General features: G+C 47.7%; 1 protein-coding gene across 1 annotated transcript in view; it reads left to right on the top strand.

Annotated features, from left to right (window-relative positions):
- The window catches only part of ATXN7 (ataxin 7), a 100,792-nt gene extending 81,684 nt beyond the window's left edge, over positions 1-19,108 (top strand). The window contains 8 exon segments of the mRNA XM_032649600.1: positions 187-269; positions 4,628-4,893; positions 6,608-6,806; positions 7,147-7,268; positions 11,633-12,596; positions 13,371-13,415; positions 13,417-13,438; positions 15,128-19,108. Coding sequence (XP_032505491.1) covers positions 187-269; positions 4,628-4,893; positions 6,608-6,806; positions 7,147-7,268; positions 11,633-12,596; positions 13,371-13,415; positions 13,417-13,438; positions 15,128-15,237 — 1,811 coding nt within the window. The 3' untranslated portion in view covers positions 15,238-19,108.
- Positions 19,109-20,065: the final 957 nt, after the last annotated feature.

The following is a 20,065-nucleotide window of genomic DNA, read 5'->3' as shown; positions in this document are numbered from 1 at the left end:
TTAGAGGTGTCATGGCTTTTTTGTGGCGCTCGTACGTTGTGTATTTTATATTTATTGATAATGTGGTAGATTTGCTTCAAGTTACAATTGGTCTGAGATAGGAGAATCTCAGATTTCTCCTATTTTCTTATTTTCAAAATAAATGAAGCAGCGTTTGACATTGTAATGTCTGTGTGCTTTTGACAGAAAGGGAGTTTGATCCTGACATCCACTGTGGGGTCATCGATCTCGACACCAAGAAGCCCTGCACCCGATCTTTGACATGCAAGGTAGGGGGGCTCCTGGGCAGAGCCCGATGCTCCAGGAAGCTTGGGGACCTGGGCTGCACAGCACTGCGCCCCAAGCGTCTCTCACTCACAGGGCATCTGCTCTGAGGATTGTTCTGAATTTTTAAGTGAGGGAATGACTCCGTTTTGATGAAGAACGCCTCAAGTTCAGAAAACGTGGAGCCTGTTGTTATAAACTGCTATCTTAAGAGGGGTTTTGCCTTCAGTGAGCCTTACTGTATGCAGGGGAATGGTGTTTTTTCCCTAATCAATCTGTTATTTTCAAAGCCTTTTAATATTTCCTCATAGACATTTAATTTGAGAGGCTCCCCTTTACTGTGGTTTAAATTGTACTGACTTGGAATGAGTCCACACGTTTCCTTTGCATATATGTGAATATTCTTAAAATGTTTGTGTTATCTCTGGTTCTTCAGTTTTACAGCTACTTTAAAAATATCTGTGACTTTGAGATAGCTTTATTTTTTTAGTTCTAAAAAAAATACTAGGTACCACATAATCTAATGTATATGTAAAACCCAAGAAAATGTAAAGATTCCCCCTTTCTATCCTGAGTTTTCCTTTGAAATGCCAGTATGCTAGTGAGAAGGCGGTATGTTTGCTATAAAATAAGGGTTGACATGGGGGTGGCCTCTGGCTTCAGTAGACCCCCTTCATAAATGAGCATATATGCTTATGTCCCCAACCACCGTGCAGAAGGGTTCAAAAAGTATTAAGAATCATTGCCTTGAAGTAATTTTAAAACACTTGTTTGGAGGAGGAGGAGGTTAAAAATTATAAAAATTAGTGTCGTTCTCTAAAAATTAATAAATTTTTTGATGTATTATTTTAAGTTTTACCAAAGATTATGTTTGAATAAAGAAATCCAGACTCCACTCCAGCCCTAAACAGTAGAGGAATGTTAAAATCTTCAGAAACGGGAAATGTTATTTCTCGGTAGTTCTTATTTTAATTTCAATTTCTAATTTAATTTTAGCGTGTGGATTTTATCTTGCAACAATGGTACTGAATCTTGTGAGGAACTAGGTTGGTCAAAAGCACCTTTAAATACCTAATTTTTAAAGAATTATGGATTCTCTTCCCAGAGGAAGACATATACACACATATGTATTCTGAATTTTGCATTTTATTTCAGAGGTAGATGGTCATCCCCACTCCAATTGCACCATTGAATCTCTAGGTTAAAAACTCCTCAGGACAGATTGCTTTGTTTTATATAATATTAACTGAACACATTGAGTGGTGTGTTGTTTGACGGTAGCCAGTTGAGCTCTGTAGAATCATGTCCTGTTCAGCTGCCCCTGAGGGAACTTGTGAGTGTGTGCCTCGGCCCTGCTCCACGCCATGTCACACTGCCAACCCCTCTCTGCTCTCTTCCTGCCTACCTGGCTCTCAGAAACATAGATTTCTCAGTATTGTGATACCTGTGGTCAACGAAGGATGCTTGCTTTACCCAGGGTGCTCTTTTTTAATCGTCTGTGAGGCATGCTGGTGAACCAAAAGCTTTATCAACTCCGAATCCGCAAGGAATTTGACCAGCCTTCTTCCTGAACCTTCATTGGCTTTGTGTCGATCCTGCATTTTTCTCGCTTCTTCCTTTTCAGGTCGTGTATGCTCTCCATGTGTCCTGTTAAGGGTGTCATTGCCATCTGTAGCAGGGTGCTAAGCCTGTCTTTGCATTAGTATGCATCTCCATCCAGGCATGCCGTGAGTTCGGCATAGAGCTGGCAGAACGTGCAGCATTGTGGCTGGCCTGCACTTGCACAGAACACCCTTACTTTCTTCCCGTGTTCTGTTTGTCAGTGCTTCTCCCTCTCCTTGCCTCCGTTGCGGCCCGAATCCATTCAGCGGTGGGCCAGTAAACACACCGGAATGCTTGACATGCAAGCGGCGGGTCTTGCGTGTCAAAGGACCCAGCTGAATGTCCCCCACGCTGCTGCCCAGATCTCTCCTGTCTTAGACTGAGGACGTTGTCCGTTCTCTTAGCTGTCAGGACATCTGCTGCTGCCCACTCCTGTCCCTCTGTCGTCTGCCTGCCACCCTCACTGTCCCCTCCTCACTTCCTCATCTGTCCAGTGTTCTGTTCTGTGTCCTCTGTGCCTTCCATGTGGGTTCCTCTCAGGGTAGGAGCATTTACTGCACACGTCTGCGGGCACAGACCGCCTTCTGGGCCTCAGAGGATACAGGCTTGAACAAAATCAAGGCGTGGCTCCTGCCCTTTTGGGGCTTACAGTCTAATGGAAGAGATGAAGATTAACTTGGTAATGACTCAAGTAACTGTAAAAGTTACCACTGAGGGGTAATAAAAAAAAAGAGAGGCCTGTGTAATGACAGCCTTCACTAGGGGAACTGAGTCAGGGAAGGCTCCTTTGCTGTGGGAATACTGGGCTGAAATCCATATGATTTGTCTGGGCAGAAAGGGGTGGGAGAGGCAGAGGAGACAGCCTTTTGTGAAGGCTCTGGGACGGGGCAGGACAAACAGCTTAGGGTGTGAAAGGCAGCCAGGAGGGGGAGGCGGTACCTGGTGCCAGAGGAGCAGGGGGCAGGGGTGTTAGAGTGAGCGGGGGCCCCGGGCCTCATACAGCTGCTCTTTATCCTGCGCGCCTTGGGCAGCCCCCCACAGAGTTCTGATGGGGAGGAGGGGGCATCAGGGTTGCGGCTGGAAGATTCTTCAGAGCTCAGGGCAAATGCTATGTACTCTTCAAACCAAGCTGGGAAAATACTGATCGTCTCTGCCTACTTTCTTCACTTGGTCTTTCCGCGTCTTCTAAGCACCAGGGGACACGCAAAGGTGAGGAGAGGCTTCTGTGTCATCTGTCTGGAGAGACAGGCAGGTGGAACCCCGGTGACGTTGTATATTCGTTTGTTCATTCAACATGTATTGGGGGGCCATTATTTTTATCTGGTTTTTGTTTGAAGCGTTTATGGCGTGCCAGGTGCTGTACTAGGTGTTGGTACAGCACTGAACAAAACAAAGGTCCTTGTCTTCATTTAGGGTTACTTTCTTGTGGATATATTACATATTAAAGAAAACCAAGTAAAATCTTAAAAAGAACCTCAACACAGTTTCCTAACTATCTGTGCCAGGTTAGATTTTGGGCGAACATAGTTTGCAGTGTATGTGGTACGGATGTAGGTTATGTTATTGAACCGCAAAAGAGAATTAGAAGCCTAACTCCCCTTAAAATCCCTTAAATTGTAGCGACAATGTAAGCCTGTAGAGCAATACATTTGTATAATGTGTGTATAATGAACACACAGAAAGTATCATTTGTAGTATTGTTGTAACATAGAAGAGGGAAGGATTTATGTAGATGAACGCATATTTGGGAGGTGTGATTTGGCGCTGCTGTGGTTAGCGGCTCCTTGCATTTTTTTCCTTACAGACGGAGGCCCTAAGCAGTATGGAGTGGTCAGGTTTATTGGACCATTCTTCTCAAGTAATTTCACATTTCTCAACAATGACCGTTTTGGGGAGGCCCAAGAGGGAGGGGATCTAGGTGTACATGTAGCTGATTCACTTCATTGTACAGCAGAAACTAACACAACATTGTAAGGCAGTTATACTCCAGTAAAAAGAATGTGACCATTTTTAAATTCTGAGGTTAGACATTGTCTCTGGATCCAAAAATCCTATCCCGTTTTCTTGATTCCCATAGGGAGTGTCTTTCGATAGGGACTCAGATGCTGGTTTGCGTCTTCTCCTGTGCACAGCCTGTCTTCTTTTGGCCTCCTACTCTTTAATCCGCCCAGGACTCCCTCGGCCTGTCTCCAGGATGCTGTGAGCCCCTTTCTCTCTGTATGGCATTGTCACAGGAAGAAAGAAACAGTTGTGTTTAATTTTTACTCTCTGGCAGTTAGTGAAAGAAGACTTTGTGATACGTATTTTATGGAATAAGTGCTTCTCCCCTGTTAACATTCAAAACTCTAAATGGCCCAAAGGGGGCTTTTCTAGCGGAGTTGGTAACAGCTCCGATCAATGAATGGTTCCTGTCACACAAAACACGAGGACCTGTTACCTGTTTGTATCTACTGTTTGCCCCTCAGTTACATACCTGGTGGCATGGTTATTTAACATTTCTTCTTTCTTCTGGTGGAAATAATATCACCAGGTTCTTATACATTTGGAGGCTGGAATATCTGCTTCTAACTATTAGGGAAAAAAAAAAATCATACTCAAGATTTTTAGCCTATCAGATGCTGAGCAGCCTTTGATTCAGCTAATGCTCCAAATTGCTTTTTTATTGGCATTGGTATTTTTCGATGTATGGCAGAAAAAATGATTACTGCGATTCCTCCATTTCTGGTTGTTTGTTTTTGTTGTTGTTGTTTTTGGTCTGTAGACACATTCCTTAACCCAGCGGAGGGCTGTCCAGGGTAGAAGAAAACGATTCGATGTGTTGTTAGCCGAGCACAAAAACAAAACCAGGGAAAAGGAATCGATTCGCCATCCGGACTCTCAGCAACCAACGCAGCCTCTCAGGGACCCGCATCCCACTCCTCCTAGAACTTCACAGGAGCCACACCAAAACTCTCACGGAGTGATTCCTTCCGAATCAAAGCCTTTTGTAGCTAGTAAACCTAAACCTCACACCCCCAGTCTTCCAAGGTAAGCCCCGTCCAACAGCTCTCTCTCCCTCTTTCAGAGAACAGACGTGCAGACTGTAGAGCTCCGGTGTATCGTGATGTCGAGGACAGACATCAGGCTCGCTGCGAGAAGAGATGTTTCTCTAATGGGGTTTTACTTTAAGAAAAACAAACGTTCATCACTGAGTTTCAACCAGGGCTGTTTGTGGCCAAATGCAAGCAGCAGAGTAAAGCTAGAATTATCTGTTCTGCCCTTGCTCGGCGTTCGGTGTCTCCTGACCCTGCTGAGTAGGGCTGCGGCCCGGGTCCTGCCCGCACGTTAGTGATGGGAACATTTCACGTGGCTTTGGCAGCCATTTTCCATTCATTTGTCTCGCTTCTTGCAAAACACAGCAGTTGGGATTCTTGCTGGGGGTAGGCATTCAGCCTGCGTCTTTACAGCATCCATTTACAGCGTGTTTTTTCTTTCATTCATTTGGGACTCTGGCCTGAGCGTGTAGGAGTCATTTGAGCTGTGTAGTGAGCAGCAGGTCAGAACTTAGGCACATCCCTTGGAGACAGTGATGGTGGGCTGGATATATGTGTGTGCGTGCTTGTATATTTAACCCAGTTGAAGTAAAGGACTTTGTACCCACTTTCCAGAAAGAAGGGAAAAAGAAAGGCATAGAGAACGAGGGTTTTGAGTCTGGGCCGAGGGCTTGTGCTTAGGAATGTGCCAACCCTTGGGCGCTCTTGCTTAATTAACCTTTTATCCTCACGTGTCTGATTCTTGAAATGGTCACATGAGGGGTGGAAGTGCCTCCGTCTTGGGAACCTGAGAGTGCCCGTGAGCCTGTCCCCACGTGGGCCCCCTGGTTTCCGAACAACACGGTTGGAGGAGTGATCGGAGGAGGTGCCCGAGAATATGGCCAGGCCCAGGCTGTCGATTCCTTTGCAAGTCCTTTCTTTGGCCAATTTCATTAAAGTTTTTCCATCTATTAAAAAATAGGGGCTTCCCTTGTGGCGCAGTGGTTGAGAGTCCGCCTGCCGATGCAGGGGACACGGGTTCGTGCCCCGGTCCGGGAGGATCCCACATGTCGCGGAGCGGCTGGGCCCGTGAGCCATAGCCGCTGAGCCTGCGCGTCCGGAGCCTGTGTTCCGCAACGGGAGAGGCCACAACAGTGAGAGGCCCACGTACCGAAAAAAAAAAAAAAAAAAAAAAAAATAGGCTTAAGTCTAGAAACACCGGGCCTTTATGTGTGTTGGAAAAGCACACTGCTGTCCTTGAGTTACACACTCTAGATTACCCACATAAAATGGTAAAGCTACCTTCTTTTATCACCTCCTGTCCCTCTTAGGTTATTTTCGAGCACATTACCAATTACCTCATTGATTGCCTTAGTAACCCAGTTCCAGGTGAAATTTGAAGAGGAATCAAAGAAAGAATTCTCTTAAACTCCACCTGTATTTCGCCTTCTTTGGGGAGAATAGGAGGCGGACCAGGTGGCTGTGGAATAGAGAAGTGGTGATAAGTTACTTTGGTTAGACTGGGCAGACAGCTGCATTTGACATCGCGCGGTTCGGGAGAGAGGACCCTTCACTCCCAGGCCCACCGGATCAGCATCTGTGTCCCTAGTGCTAGTGGTGGAGCCCAGACCTCCCCTGATGGTTTTGGAGACATTGTTGTATCTGAGTTAAGGCAGCTGATTCCCAGACGTGATGTGATCTGATCAGTGCTGCACTTTCTACTCACCAAGGCCTCCAGGCTGCCCTGCTCAGCAAGGTGGGAGTGCCCCCATTGACCCTCCTCCAGTCCATGAATCTCCACACCCTCCCATGCCTGCCACTGAGCCAGCTTCTCGGTTATCCAGTGAGGAGGGAGAAGGCGATGACAAAGAAGAGTCTGTTGAAAAACTGGACTGTCATTATTCAGGTCATCATCCTCAGCCAGCATCTGTAAGTTCCACATCCGCCCCCGCGCCAACCCTCCCCACGCCGCAGGGACGGGGCACTGCAGGGGGGGTGCGGCGGGGACCCAGGCATGCCCCCCGGTCCGTGTTGGGTGAGGTCAAGGTGCGAGTGCAGCTCAGAGCAGGGCGCCCCGAGGCGGCATGCACTCGGTCGGGCGCGTCTCCTGCTCTTTCCGTTCTCTTCCATGACACTCGGGGCCAGGCGTTGTCACACGCGTGCTTCACAGCCCTCGGTCCTCAGTAAGCGCCGTCCGTCCTGGCCTCTTCTTCCCGGGCCGCACGCCCTCGGAGTTAGCGAGTCCGAGCGTGTGCTCTCTCTCTTGCAGTTTTGCACATTCGGGAGCCGGCAGATTGGAAGAGGCTATTACGTGTTTGACTCCAGGTGGAACCGGCTTCGCTGCGCCCTCAGCCTCATGGTGGAGAAGCATCTGAACGCGCAGCTGTGGAAGTGAGTGCCCATCCCCCCACCTCTGTGGGCGGCTGGCGCGTCAGGGCCGCGTCCTCTTTGTTTCTTACGGGGCTGATTTAAGGAAGGTAGTGGTCTCTGAGATGAACACATGGCCTTTGACCAGCCCTGGAGGAAGGGCCCTCATCATTCATCCACTCACTCTCAGAGCAAATGTGTCTTGTTCTCGGTGCTGGGGTTTCAGGCCGAGGGACTCCCAGATGGACAGAGCTCACATTCTAGGTCGGGGAGAAATGCGAAAGCCAGTCAACAGAACATAGAGCTCATAGCTTGTCGTAAGGGAGAGAACAGAAACGCTAACAACCTGTAGCGCTTACTGAGACTACTGTAGGCCAGGCACCTTAGCAAGTACAGTTGTCACACCTTGCCATGTCAGGTGGCCTGGATTATTCCTGTTTTACAGGTAATGAAACTGAGAAGCAAGGTCACACAGAACGTTAGGAGGTAGAGCCAGGGTTTGCACCCACCTAAGAGCTGAGATGGGAAAATAACAGGATGGAGGGATTCATGGAGAGCCTGTCTTAAGGGGCCCTTGAACTGAGATGAATGGATGAGAGAGAGCAGCCGTGGGGCTGGCGGGGAGGAGTGGGTTCCAGGCAAGGAGAACCGTATGTGCAAAGGTCTTGAGTCAGAAAAGAACGTGGCTTGAGAAAGAGCAAGAACGCTCCTGGAACAAGAGGGGATCCGAGAGGTCAGGTGACACTGAAATTGATTGAGGGCACTGAGGAGCTGCTGAGGGCTTTAGGGAAAGGAGCCATTTGCTCTGGTTTACAGTTGAAAGTAAGACGATCATCTCGTGTGGCCTTATGCACGCCGTTTCCCCAGCATGATTTTAAGTGGAAGAACAGTTCCGTGGCCCGAAAGGTTTATTAGCTCAGCCTTTCCTAAAGTAAAATAGTTTTTGTTAACTGCAGGACTTCTCAAAGCCTTTAATGGGCACGGTCCGTCGTGACTCTCAAAGCAGAGGATATCGTGTGTAATGCGGACTGTCTCCCAGGCTCTTTTGACCTGGGAACCTCTTTTAGGGGAGCATCCTGGGGACTAGCGTTTGGTGGAACCTACTTCGGGAAGCACTGAGCTTTGCTAAAGGGGGCTGTCAGATAATACTTAGTCATCCCAAACCCTCCATTTGGGCGTCATTTACTAGTGCCTCCCTGAGTGGACTCTGCGAGTACATCTGTTTTTGCCTCTCTGCTTTGCTTGCCTGATATAGTCAGAGGGAGCTGTCAGAGACCTCGGGTAGTCCAAAATCCAGAGAACCATCCCCATGCTCGTTGATAGGACTTGCACTTGTTCACGGTGAAGACCAGCCCCGCAGCAGTGTTGCTCTGCTTTATTTCACGTTTCTTCCTGGTTCTTCCTAGGTAAGAACCTTTCTGAAGGAACAGTGTTCTGAACCACAGACAGACTTGGGCCATGGTTTGCTGGGATTCTTTGGGGGATGGCCTCACATCAGAAAACTTTAAAATGCATGAAATCTCAGCTTCTTACTGGTGGGACCTGGAGAGCTCATTGAGCTCACAGAACTATGGGTTTAATGTACTCCTAAGGGTTTAGAAGGGTCTTCAGAATTTTTATCCCCGTTATATTGGTAAGTGGTTTATGGCCAGTGGTTTGGGTTGAGAGAGTTTCGGTTCCTAATGGCTTGTGTTGGAGAGGTTTTCTTCCTTGTGCTCTGAACCTCTGAAGAAGCAGGATCCTGAAGTTGACTCCACTGTCTGTCTCTCTGTTCTGTCAGAGGCTCACTGCCTTATCCGTCACTTGCTCCCATCGAGGAGGAAACCGTTCTTTCTGTTAACGTGACCTTTGGTTTTGAAAAAGTCAATTCGGTAGAGACAGACGGGCCACTCAGTGATGAGCTGGCACACGGGCCTGGGGCAGGTAGGCGCTTGAAGAGAGGTGCCAGGCCAGGTGCTTGAGGGAGTAAATGCTGCCGACAGGGGAGTGAGGGGAGCCTGGTGCAGGCCACCCCTGAGATTGGCCGGGAGTGGCTCGGCACTTCTCAACCAGAAGAGAGCTCTTCTTCAGGTGGCATCTTTGAGGCACTCAAGGAAAGTCTTGAGGTCGGCCAGGTCCCATCCTACTGGCTCAGCCGAAAGTCCTCCCTTTTGCAAAGAGCCCCGGCAGCACTCTTCTCAGCCCCTTACCCTTGAGTTACTGTGGTTAACTTCGGGATAAGTGGAGGTGCCATTTGAGCCTGGCAGTGAAGTACGTTATCTTCAGTGTGTGGAGTCTCTGGGCAGCAGTGAAAGTAGACCAGCTCTTCCTCTGGAGCATGGCCACGACCGGAAAGGCGGTTTGCAAGCTCCTGTGAGCTCTGTCCGCTGCTTGCGTGCTGTGACTGGGGACGACTATTGCACTTTCCCTAAGGAGGGGCTGGGATGCCTGTCAAAGGTTTTGTGGTTTGGGTTTTCGTTTTTCTAATTAATTTTTTAGATTGGTAATAAAGTCACTTGGTTAAAAAAGGAAACATGAATATAAAGAGGCGTACAGTGAAAAGGTTTAGTCCCCCTGGCCCCCATACTCCTCTGTTTTCTACCCACTCCTCACAGACAGAAGCAGTTTTATCAGTTGCTTGTGTCTCTGAGTTCATGTGTGCAAACAGAGGTCAATATGACTACCTCTTCTTTTTTTGTCTCTTCTTTATGCAGAAGGTAAGAAATGACTTAAAAGAGCTTTTTTAAGAGAAACCGGTCATATCATCCAGAGAGGTCCACATCCCTGCCCCTGTGGAAGCCTTTCCTTTTCACAGGATTTGGTTGTAGCAGCCTGGCCCTTAGGCCCGTCTTCCTAAGCCACCTGGTGGCTATGAGAAGCCACTGCGCCCAGGGAGCCGGAGCCCCTGTGCTGCGTTTCGAGCAGAGCTTCTCACAGGTGCCGTTGCCCTGGGGATCTTGTTGAGATACACACCACGAGGAAGGAGGTCTGGGGTGAGGCCCAGGGACTCAGCATCTCTAGTAAGCCTCTCAGGTAATGTCAGTGCTTACCCTTCGTGAGTAGCATGGGGGTAGAGGCCGGCTTCTCAACCTTGGCTGGAGTCTCCTGGAGAGATTTGGAACTTACTAACGCCTGGACCCCACCCCGAGATTCTGGTGTGGCCCGTCTGGGTGTGGCCTGAACTCCACAGATGATTCTGATGTGCAGACACAGTTGGGAAGCACTGACTTAGGGCCAGAGCCACACTTTTGAGTGGGAGATTTAAGACTGGGGCGCACACTTGCAGTTGTTGATTCTGTTTATTAATAACTATAGTCCTTCTCAAAACGCATGTGGAAAGCCCTTGGGCAGCAGTCTAGGCCAGCGCTCTCACTTGAAGGATGAGGAACCCGGCCCCTGCTGGTACGGCTCCCGGATCAGCCAGAGCTGCCCGTGCAGGCCGGGAGCCACGCAGTCTTGGCACTTGGCTTCCAGTCAGGCCGTTTGCTGTTTTGCCATCTCAGTGTTCATTATGCCACAGGCGTTTCTGAGATTTTGGTGCCGTCACATTTTAAAAATCGGAGCTAAAATAAAAGCCGGGGTGAGGGCGGCGGGGTGGGGGGGTTCTTCCTGGTTTGACTGTTTGAATACATACTTTACCCAAATATTATAGACAGAATACACTGTGAGCGCACCGTGACCAGAAGTCCCCCTGAGATTTGGGGGCTTTGTTCCCTTGTACAGGCTCTCAGGCCAGTAGCTGGGACCTAGCAGTTGTTATTAACTAGCTGTGCCCTTCCTTTTTCCTCGTTCTCTCATGAGTTGTCCCAGCATTTGAGCGTCTTCTGTGTGCCAGGCACCGTGCTGGATGGACAGTGGTAAATCAGCTGTGGATCGCTCCGTCTGCGGAGATGCTAGACAGTGATCATCGGTCACACGTTAAAACTTGCCAGAGTCTTCCAGAGTCTGGGAACAGGGGGCAGTGCGGGAACGAAGCGAGTCAGGACGGTCAGGGCAGGTTTCCTAAGAAAGTGATGATGGGGGCTGAAACGGGAGTGTGAGCGGAAGTTGGGGTGAGAGTGCTGTAGGCAGAAGATACCCAGGGTCTCGCTTCACGACCCGTTCTCGGAGCTGAAGGAAGATCAGTAGCCAGGATCACGGAGTTCGGGGTGCCGGATGGGAGGGTGCGGGTTACGTGCCTGCGGCTGCAGCACCGGTGAGGTGCACGGCCTTACAGGCCGTTGTTCTCAGAGCGCAGGAAGCCATTAAGAATTTGAAGGGGAAAAGCGACCCTCTGTGTGGCCCAGCATCTCAGCGCGATCCCTGTGACCAAGGGGTGTGTTCAGTGCCAGAGGTGAAGGGGGTGTCCTTCTGAAAGTTTCCACGAAGGGCAGTGGTGGACGTTGCTCAGGCCCTCTTTTGTTTCGCAGGAAGATCCCGCCAGTGCCCAGTACTGCATTGCCCGTCTCCACACGTGTTCCTCACCGGACAAACTCTGTGCCGACATCACACTGTGGGGTCAGCTGCCTGGCGGCAGCCACCGTATCTCCCTCCCCTGCCCCGCTCTCGTCCTCCTGCATCTCCCCCAGTAGCAAGTCGGTACCAGCTCATGGAACCACACTGAACGCACAGCCCGCCGCCTCCGGGGCCGTGGATCCCGCGTGCAGCATGCAGTCCAGACAGGTGTCCTCCTCCTCGCCCTCCCCCTGCACGCCCTCCGGCCTGTCCTGCGTGCCCTCCTCCCCCATGGCCAGGAAACCTCAGAAGTTGAAATCTAGCAAGTCTTTAAGGCCCAAGGAGCCTTCTGGTAACAGCACTAACTGTCACCACGCGAGTAGCAGTGCCGGCAGCGGCGGCTCAGGAAAGAAACGCAAAAACACTTCCCCGCTGGTAGTCCCCTCCCCCTCCCCCTCTTCTCATTCCATGGAGTCTTTTAGGAAAAACTGTGTGGCTCACCCTGGGCCTCCCCACCCCACGGCGGTAGCCTCTCCCCACGGCATCGGCCTCAACTGCGTGGCCGGCAAAGCGAACTCAGTGAGCGGCCGGCACGAGCAGCCCGGGCGGGGCGCCCCCGGCGGGAGCCCCGGCGAGTCCATCAAGAGGATGAGCGTGATGGTGAACAGCGGCGACTCCACACTCTCCCTCGGCCCCTTCGTGCACCAGGCCGGCGAGCTGCCCGTCAGCTCTCACGGCGCCTGCTCCCACCCGCACACTCCTCTGGACAAGCTCCTAGGCAAGAAAAGAAAGTGCTCGCCCGGCTCGAGCGGCATCAACAGCAGCAGCGGCAGGCCCACCAAGGTGGCCAAACTGCCGGCCCTGAACAACGTCCACGTGAAGCACGCGGGCCCCAGCCCGGGGCCGCCAGGACTGGCAAACAGCTCCCTCCTGCATCAGGTAGGACAGGGCCTGGGAGCCCCGTGGGGAGGCCCGTGGCCCCTCCCTTGAGATCTTTCGTCAGCTTGGAGATCTGTATGGTCGGGTTGGTGGGTTTGCCTAAAAGCCAATGTCTGGCTTCATGGGGTCTTTTAAGAAAAGGATGAGTTGATGGCCGGACGGAGGTCAAACAGGCTCCTCTCTGCCTGACTCTGTGATGACTCGGAGGACGCTCCTGGGTGAGGAGGCCACGACAAGTGCGTTTCGGCAGCAAGTGCTGCGGACACCGTCTCGTGCGTGACGGCAGACCCCTCCCCGAGGCCGGCAGGCCGTGTTTCCCGGAGAGCAGTCCTTCAGTGTGTTTTTCTGAAGAAAGCTGGGCTAAAATCAGACTGATTTAGAAAGGGATGATTTAAATTTGAAAGAGACCGTTTAATGTTTTTCCCATCAAAGAATTTCAGAATTTTAATTTCCTTGTTAATTCTCTCCCTGTTTTTCCTCCTCCCTGTTTTCCCAGGAGGCAGGAAAACAGCATTTACTGTGGGCAGAGCAGAAGATTAAAATCTTGTTTAAGTTAACAGATTGAAAAAAATCTGAACGTGACCCACTTGTAGAGGAGGGCTCTCTGGCCTTCGGATTCATTGCTGACCATGGCTTTCTCGGGCGCTACCTTGTCTTTTCCCCACTCTTCCCCCTGCTGCTGTTTCCTCCTGGCCTTCCCTTCTGTGGCCGCTTCCTCCAGCTTCCTTTCTCGCCTGTCCAGGTCCTCTCTCATCTTGTTATTTCATTCAGCAGGATACCTCCTGTCCTTGCTTACAAGCAGGAATTTCAGCGGTGTCACCCCCAGAGCCCTACTTTAAAATGTGAGCCTCTTTTTTGTTTTGTTTTGTTTTTTTCCCTTCCTCATCTTCAAAACTGAACTTAAATGCCAGGCTAGAACTTTTCCAGAAAATACCAAGAAGTTTGTTCACGTGATAGACGTTTCCCTCCAATATCTGTGTGAATTAATACTCAGTGCCAAAGGTATGGGGAAAATGATTATGCACAAATTTAGGTAGCAGCTGCTTCAGTTCTCTCTGAGCCACAAATACATATGGGCTTCTTCGTGTGTTGTTTGGGTCTCTTTGAACAGGGGTTCCTGGACAAGTGAAACCTTCTTGATTTGTAGTTATTCCTTCTAGTTTAACGATAAGCATAAAAACGCAGTGCAAACACTGTAAGAATCCATCCCTTAATAACTCCCTTCTGGGTGTAGTTTCCTGATGCACATGAATCCCAGGAGGGATGCCCACGCCAGTGTCACTGAGCACGCCGTCTTCACGTAGACGCCGCTGCGGACCTTACCGCCCGCCAGTGTCAGAAGGCGAGGAAGAGGCAGGGCGGGTGCGGCAGGGAGTGACAGTGTCTGTGGGGATTGGGGGAGTGGGAGTCTCGTCTACACAGAGCGGCTGCTCCCAGACGCTTGTTACCAGTTGCAAAGAGAAACTGCTGATCTGGACTTGCGTGAGAAATTTGACCATTTTCTAAAGCTCTGTAGTTTTTCCTTTTGTTTTGATCTGGTGAAGCCCACACGTTTGCCAGCGAAGTTTGGCTCATGAGCTGCCAGTTTGCCACCTCTGATTTCCACCGTCTGGGGGGGGTGGGGGTGGGGGACTGTGTCCCACTAGGACAAACAGCCTAAGTTTGGGTTCTTTTCCTCAAAAGCAGTTTCGTGTTAAGTTTGTATTTGAGAAAGATTTCCTCTGCAGTGGCATACTTTCTGTTACGCTGCACAGATTCTAGGGGGGCCCATGGCTACAGATCAGAGGATGGATGAACCTTGCGTATTTTTACGTCTGTGATCATTTATCTGCAAGAGGGATCCTGTAGCTTTCTTCAGACTATCAAAGGGACCCATGACTCCAAATGCTGTAAAGAAGGCTGCTTCTTAGACCAGTAGGGACCTGAGCTCGCCGTTCTCCACGGAGCTGATTTTAAAGCAGAGATAACTGAACTGGTTGGAATCCCCTCAACAGCGGAATCAGTGGGACCTGCTGGGGAGCCTAGGAGATGGGGCTGGGTGTGAGCCCAGCCCCCGAGTTGATTCTTGGGCTCTGCCACCAAGGACCTAAAAATAGCTCACTGTGGGACTGTGAAGGCCAGAGTCCCCTCTCCCCGCCTCAGCGCGGCCTTGGGTGTGAGTTTTCACACCTGTGTGGTGGCCCATTTGACCTTGTTCACGTCTCAGTTGACAACCTGGAATACCTTCAAGGAAACAGCATCAGTAAATAGAACCAAAAGGCAAACATGTGAGCCTTTTCTCTGAGCTAGAAACCCAGGCTGCTTCTCTTCTGGACAGTTTTCTAAAAGCCAGTCTTTTAGAAGGATTGTGCCCCAGGGCACAGAAGGCTTTTGAAAGCTAAAGCCAAATTCTAGAGCTGCCTGCTCCTGGCATTGCCCAGTCGGTTGGAGACGCAGTGGCCTCGGGAGTACCTTGTTTAGAAATCAGGGCGGGGCCGTGTACAGCAGCTTACTTACCTTTCGTTGTCTCCCCACCCCCTCTTTTTTGAAAGCCAAAGGCACGTCCCTGACAGCTGAAAATAGCACGGGGAGGAATAATCTGGACACTTTTGACGACAAGTTACACCTCCACTCAGCACTCTGGACTCCACGATGCCTTTGAGTCTGTTTTCCCAACCTCCTGTGGGCCTCGAGGGTAGAAATCTGCCGGGCTGTTGTTTTAACGAGGATGTCCCTGAAGCTTTGTCTGTAGCAGTGAGTACTCGTAAAGGACACTGGATCAAGTCCAGCCACCGAAGTGCTTTTATCAGTGTTAGAGTGGTCTGGACTACTTGCTACAATCTGTGAGAAGTTCCTGTCTCGTTGAACCTGCAGTATTTCACGGAGCCACTCTTGGAGGAGGTTGGCTGGCGAGAGTGTCTTGGCAAGAGCGTGACTGTAGACTTTTCTCCCTCCCTCCTCTCCCTGCCTAGTTCTTTCCTCACCCTGTCGTCTGTAGGTCCCTCTCCAGCAGTCAGGCACCTTAACTGGAGACACCTCCCAGGGGCGAGCAGAGCTGCACCCCAAGCAGCCCTCTGGAGAAAGGGGGTCTGCAGCTAGGTTTTTATAGCAGGTGCCGGGAATGGTATATGGACGTCAGTGAGAGGCACCATGACAAAAGAGCCTGTATTTTTGCCCAGCCTTTTGCAAGTAATTTGGGATCAGAAGCCGTCAGAAGTTTCTAACGTACAAACTGGTTTAAAGCCATTGATGGCCAGAGAGCAAGTGTACACCAGTTTAGAGGCTTACTTTTCATGGTACAGAAGCAATTGTGTGATTTTTTTTTTTTTTTTTAAAGAAAATGCAAATGCAAACAATTTTGATAATGGAAAGCCAAATTCTGGTGGGTGGGGAGGTAGACAGAAATCACTATGGGGGAAAATTTTCCAAGATTTCCAAAGAGATTGAATTTTTTTTTAACCTTTGTTTTCATGTTAAACCGTATACAGTTAGGTTGGTTGTCCTGCCCAGTCTCCTGTTTTTACAAATTGCCTTTGTAACGTGAAATAGTTGGGATGCAGCAGACTCTGTCGTTCACAAAGTCACTGATATACTTTAAATGTTTCCAAGGCACTCGGTGCATTGCCCGCAACCTCTTCTTTGGATACTGTCCTGGGACTAAGTGTCAATTTCCGCTTGGAGCACTCCCCATACCGTGTGGGTCTACACACCCCTTCCTGCCTCTACACATGTTAATGTGGATGCCGTTGTCATGGGGAGCAGGCACCCAGGGAGGGGCGCTGGTGACTGCGCACACCTGCCCATGCGGAGATGGCGGGAGGCATGTGTAGTGTCTGCTAGTCACACCTCCTTTCTGGGGATTTACGCCTGCCATCTCATGGAGAGTTTCAGAGACCCTCCGGGATAGTGTTTCCAGTACCCCATCCCAAAAGAAAGAGCTTGATAGGTTCAGACAGCACTGATTGAGAAGGTGTCCTTGAATTTGAGGGGATGAGCTGGAGCTCTTTAACAGATGATTCCACCACCACAGCTCCTGAAAGGAGAACCGGGCACTTTTGCTTAGAAGAACACACAAAGTTGCCGAACACAGGGTAAAGTTCCCAAGGTTCTGATCATGGCCCTGGGCAGGGCTGGGACAGAGCCAGTCAGTGCATCCGTTTTCCTTACAATTCTTGGGTTACAAACTTCAGTTTCAGGGAATTTTAAGTCAACAACAGGTAGAATGAATAAATACTTGGTTACCAGCCTAATAATGTGAATTGCTACAGAACTATTCTTATTATGTAAGGTAACAAAAACTTTATTCAGATACTTTAGCTATAAATTGATGTAAAATATTGATTTTCTTTTTAAAGGAAGGGGAGAACAGTATCTTGTTCACCTATTATGCAATCAGTCAGTAAATGTTTTAAAAATGATACTGTAAGAGAGCTTGTATAAGAAGAAAGCACGGATGGGCCAGTTTGGTGTCGTTAGGAGAGGTCAGTCTGGTTGTTCATCCCAGGAGATGGAGAGAAGGAGGTAAGAGGGAATCAGAACGTACTTAGTTGATTCCTTGGTGACAAGTGCAATGGGGTATGGGTAGAATTTATTTTCAGAGCCAAGGGGACTTGATGGTTATAAATAAAGTTGCTTTTAGTGATGGAATTTATAGACAGATCATGTTGTTCCGAAAGATGTGAATAGGTTCCACGCTAGCAGGTTGATGCAGAATAATGTAGATATTTAGATTAGCGAGTCTTGATCATTTGATTTCTTAGGCTGAGGTTTTAATTGAAATTTCATTATTGTCTCCCGGTAGTACACAGAGCATCGGGATTAGGAAATTAGCCATTTTGGATTCCGCCTGCCACAAACAGACCTAAACAGTGCTATTAAATTTTAGACTGTTGTTCAAATATTGTATTTTCTCCTACAACTACTTTTTATTATGGTGAACAATTAAGACCATTTAAAACACGGGAGTACAAGTATTTTTTTGAATTAAATTAACTTGCAGAAACCAAATTTGCAGTGGTTGGGTTGTTTCTAGACAGACTTTGGTATCAATTTAAAACCAAGATAATTTTTATATTCTTTCCACTAGAATTTCATGACAACTCCTGCAGTTTTCTTAACCTACAAAAAAAAAAAAAAAAAAGTGCTGCAATGATGAACAAAGAATTATACAAAACCTACTTTTGTATCTTTATTTTGGAATTTCTTGTTCTATTATAAATATGGAAGTATCCCTATTTGAGAAGACATATTTTGTTAAAAATGAATTGTACATATTTAAATATGTATTTTTGCACAGGTCTTTTTTTCGGATATCCTGTTTTGGTACAATTGAGATCATCTAGTATTTATTTATTAATTAATAAAAGTGAATACCTTTTTATAATTTGAAGTGGTTCACTGCCAAGCCAATAGTTCTAGAACCTGCCTCCTTTACGGTTTAAGGGATGCCTCTGTTCTGTGAAAGTCTTTTTGTCCCTTTCAGTGTCTTGGGAGTGGATTCATACAGATGAAGTGGGCATTGCTTCTCCCTAGTTGCCTGATTTCCCAATAGACTACACGTAATAAGTGACACACTGCTTTTCTTTTGTTAGTGTTTTATGTGTGAGAGAGTGTGTGTGTGTGTGTGTGCGCGCGCGTGCACGCGCCCTGAGCGCATGTGCGTTAGTATGTGATGTGATTAAAACTAATGGGGAAAAAAAAAAAACAAAAAAAAAAAACTGAAAGTGCCTGAACCTAGTTTTAAGCTTAGACAGATACTTTAAAAAGACTTGAATGTTCAGTTGAACTTTTGGAGTTTGCTTTTTCCACCAAAATATTGTTACTAAAATGTTAGGGGAGGAGTCGAAAACCACCAAATGCTGGTAATTTTATAAGGTATTTTAAAATTAAGACCTTTTGGTTCACAGGAATTCAACTGGTGATGGATTGCCCGGTGGCACCAAGGGTTACAAATCTTCTTGTCAGCCAGCAACTTACACAATGTGTCTGTTTTGTTATTCACTCATGAAATGCAGAGTTTAAAATAGAATATTTAAAATATTTTGTATTCCAAAAATATACAAAGTACCTCTGAGAACACTGAAAAAAATGTATAATTTGAAAAATGTAACTTATAAAGGCAGCTGTCTTCCTGCGAGAGTTCTGTTGCCAAGGAATTTCTTAATATCTCCCATTCTGTCCTGCGGGGGAAAAAGTTGGGCTTTGGAAAATGATTGTTAAAAGTTTCATTGTTTAGCAGAAAATAATCATTTTTACATTTTGTGCAAAACCTTTTACATTTTCAGATCATTTAAATGAGCACTACATACTGTCAGTGTGAATGTAGGGCCTTGAAAGCATTTTGCTGTGTTTTTTTGTTTGTTTGTTTTCTGTTTTTGAGCTTGGTTATAAAAGCAATCTCCTGTGTTAAAATGTGTGAATAGGTTGATCATTTGTACACATAATCAAGAGCATCTCAGCTGGACTTTGTGTTGGCTGCTGTATAGAACATGAACAAATGTCAAGGGATAGAAAATTACTTTGGATATTTAAAAGAGAAGAAATAGTCTATTTGTTTTGTAACAAGTTCTGTAAATAAAATAATTTATACTATTTATAAGAAAAAGTTGTGCTTTGCTTTATGAGAAATTAGTTTGTGGAGCAAACATGTTAACGGGCAATAAAACCAGGATTTCTCAATAAACAAGGTTGGCTGCATGAAATATTTTACATGTTTCTGCCTCGTTGTGATACTAAACCCTTTTCAATCTAGTCTGACTTTTCTTCATTTGTAGCATCAGACACCCTTATGAAGCTCAGCTTCCCTTCCAGACCACCTAAAAGGTTCTGAGGGCTTAGGATGTTTCTGTTCGTGGGCACAAAGGCTTGCCTTGGGTAAATTAATAACGGGGTAAACAGTGAACACTACTGTATTCTTGCCCTGTAGGTTTGTCAACAAAGGGAAGTTGATAGATTGAGAAATACATTCTCTTTGTACTGTTTGATGGCATGTGGTCAGTTTTCATTAGAGGTAAGTTTTTTGTGTGTTTTTTTAAAACTTGTATTTTGTATTAGAGTATAATTAACAATGTGTTAGTTTCAGGTGTACAGCATAGTGATTCAGTTACACAAGTATCCGTTGTTTTTCAGATTCCTTTCCCATTTAAGTTATTACAGAACGCTGAGGAGAGAGGTAAGTTTTTTAACCAGAGCTGGTCTGGTTTCTTCCTTGCTTTTACAGACCTCCCTCCCTGGCAGTACATTTTGATATTAGGCACAGCATAATCTTTCACCTCTAGAAGTTCGGCCGGTTTTACCATTTGCAAATCGCTCTTATAAATTACAAATTATTTTTGTTGCTTAAGACAATGAAGGAAGTAGTGGATTTGTGTACTGGAGTAAAGGTGCATATACATTACAGGAAGGAGTGAGGCTGGCTTGAAGTCCCCGCTGCCCTGCCCCGTGGACTTCCGTTCAGTCCTTAGATCAGCCGACGGCTCAAACTCATTCTT

The sequence above is a fragment of the Phocoena sinus genome, chromosome 11, assembly GCF_008692025.1.
Source record: "Phocoena sinus isolate mPhoSin1 chromosome 11, mPhoSin1.pri, whole genome shotgun sequence".
NCBI lineage: Eukaryota > Metazoa > Chordata > Mammalia > Artiodactyla > Phocoenidae > Phocoena > Phocoena sinus.
The sequence above is the reverse complement of the archived record's forward strand: the minus strand, read 5'-3'. Positions and strand labels throughout refer to the sequence as shown.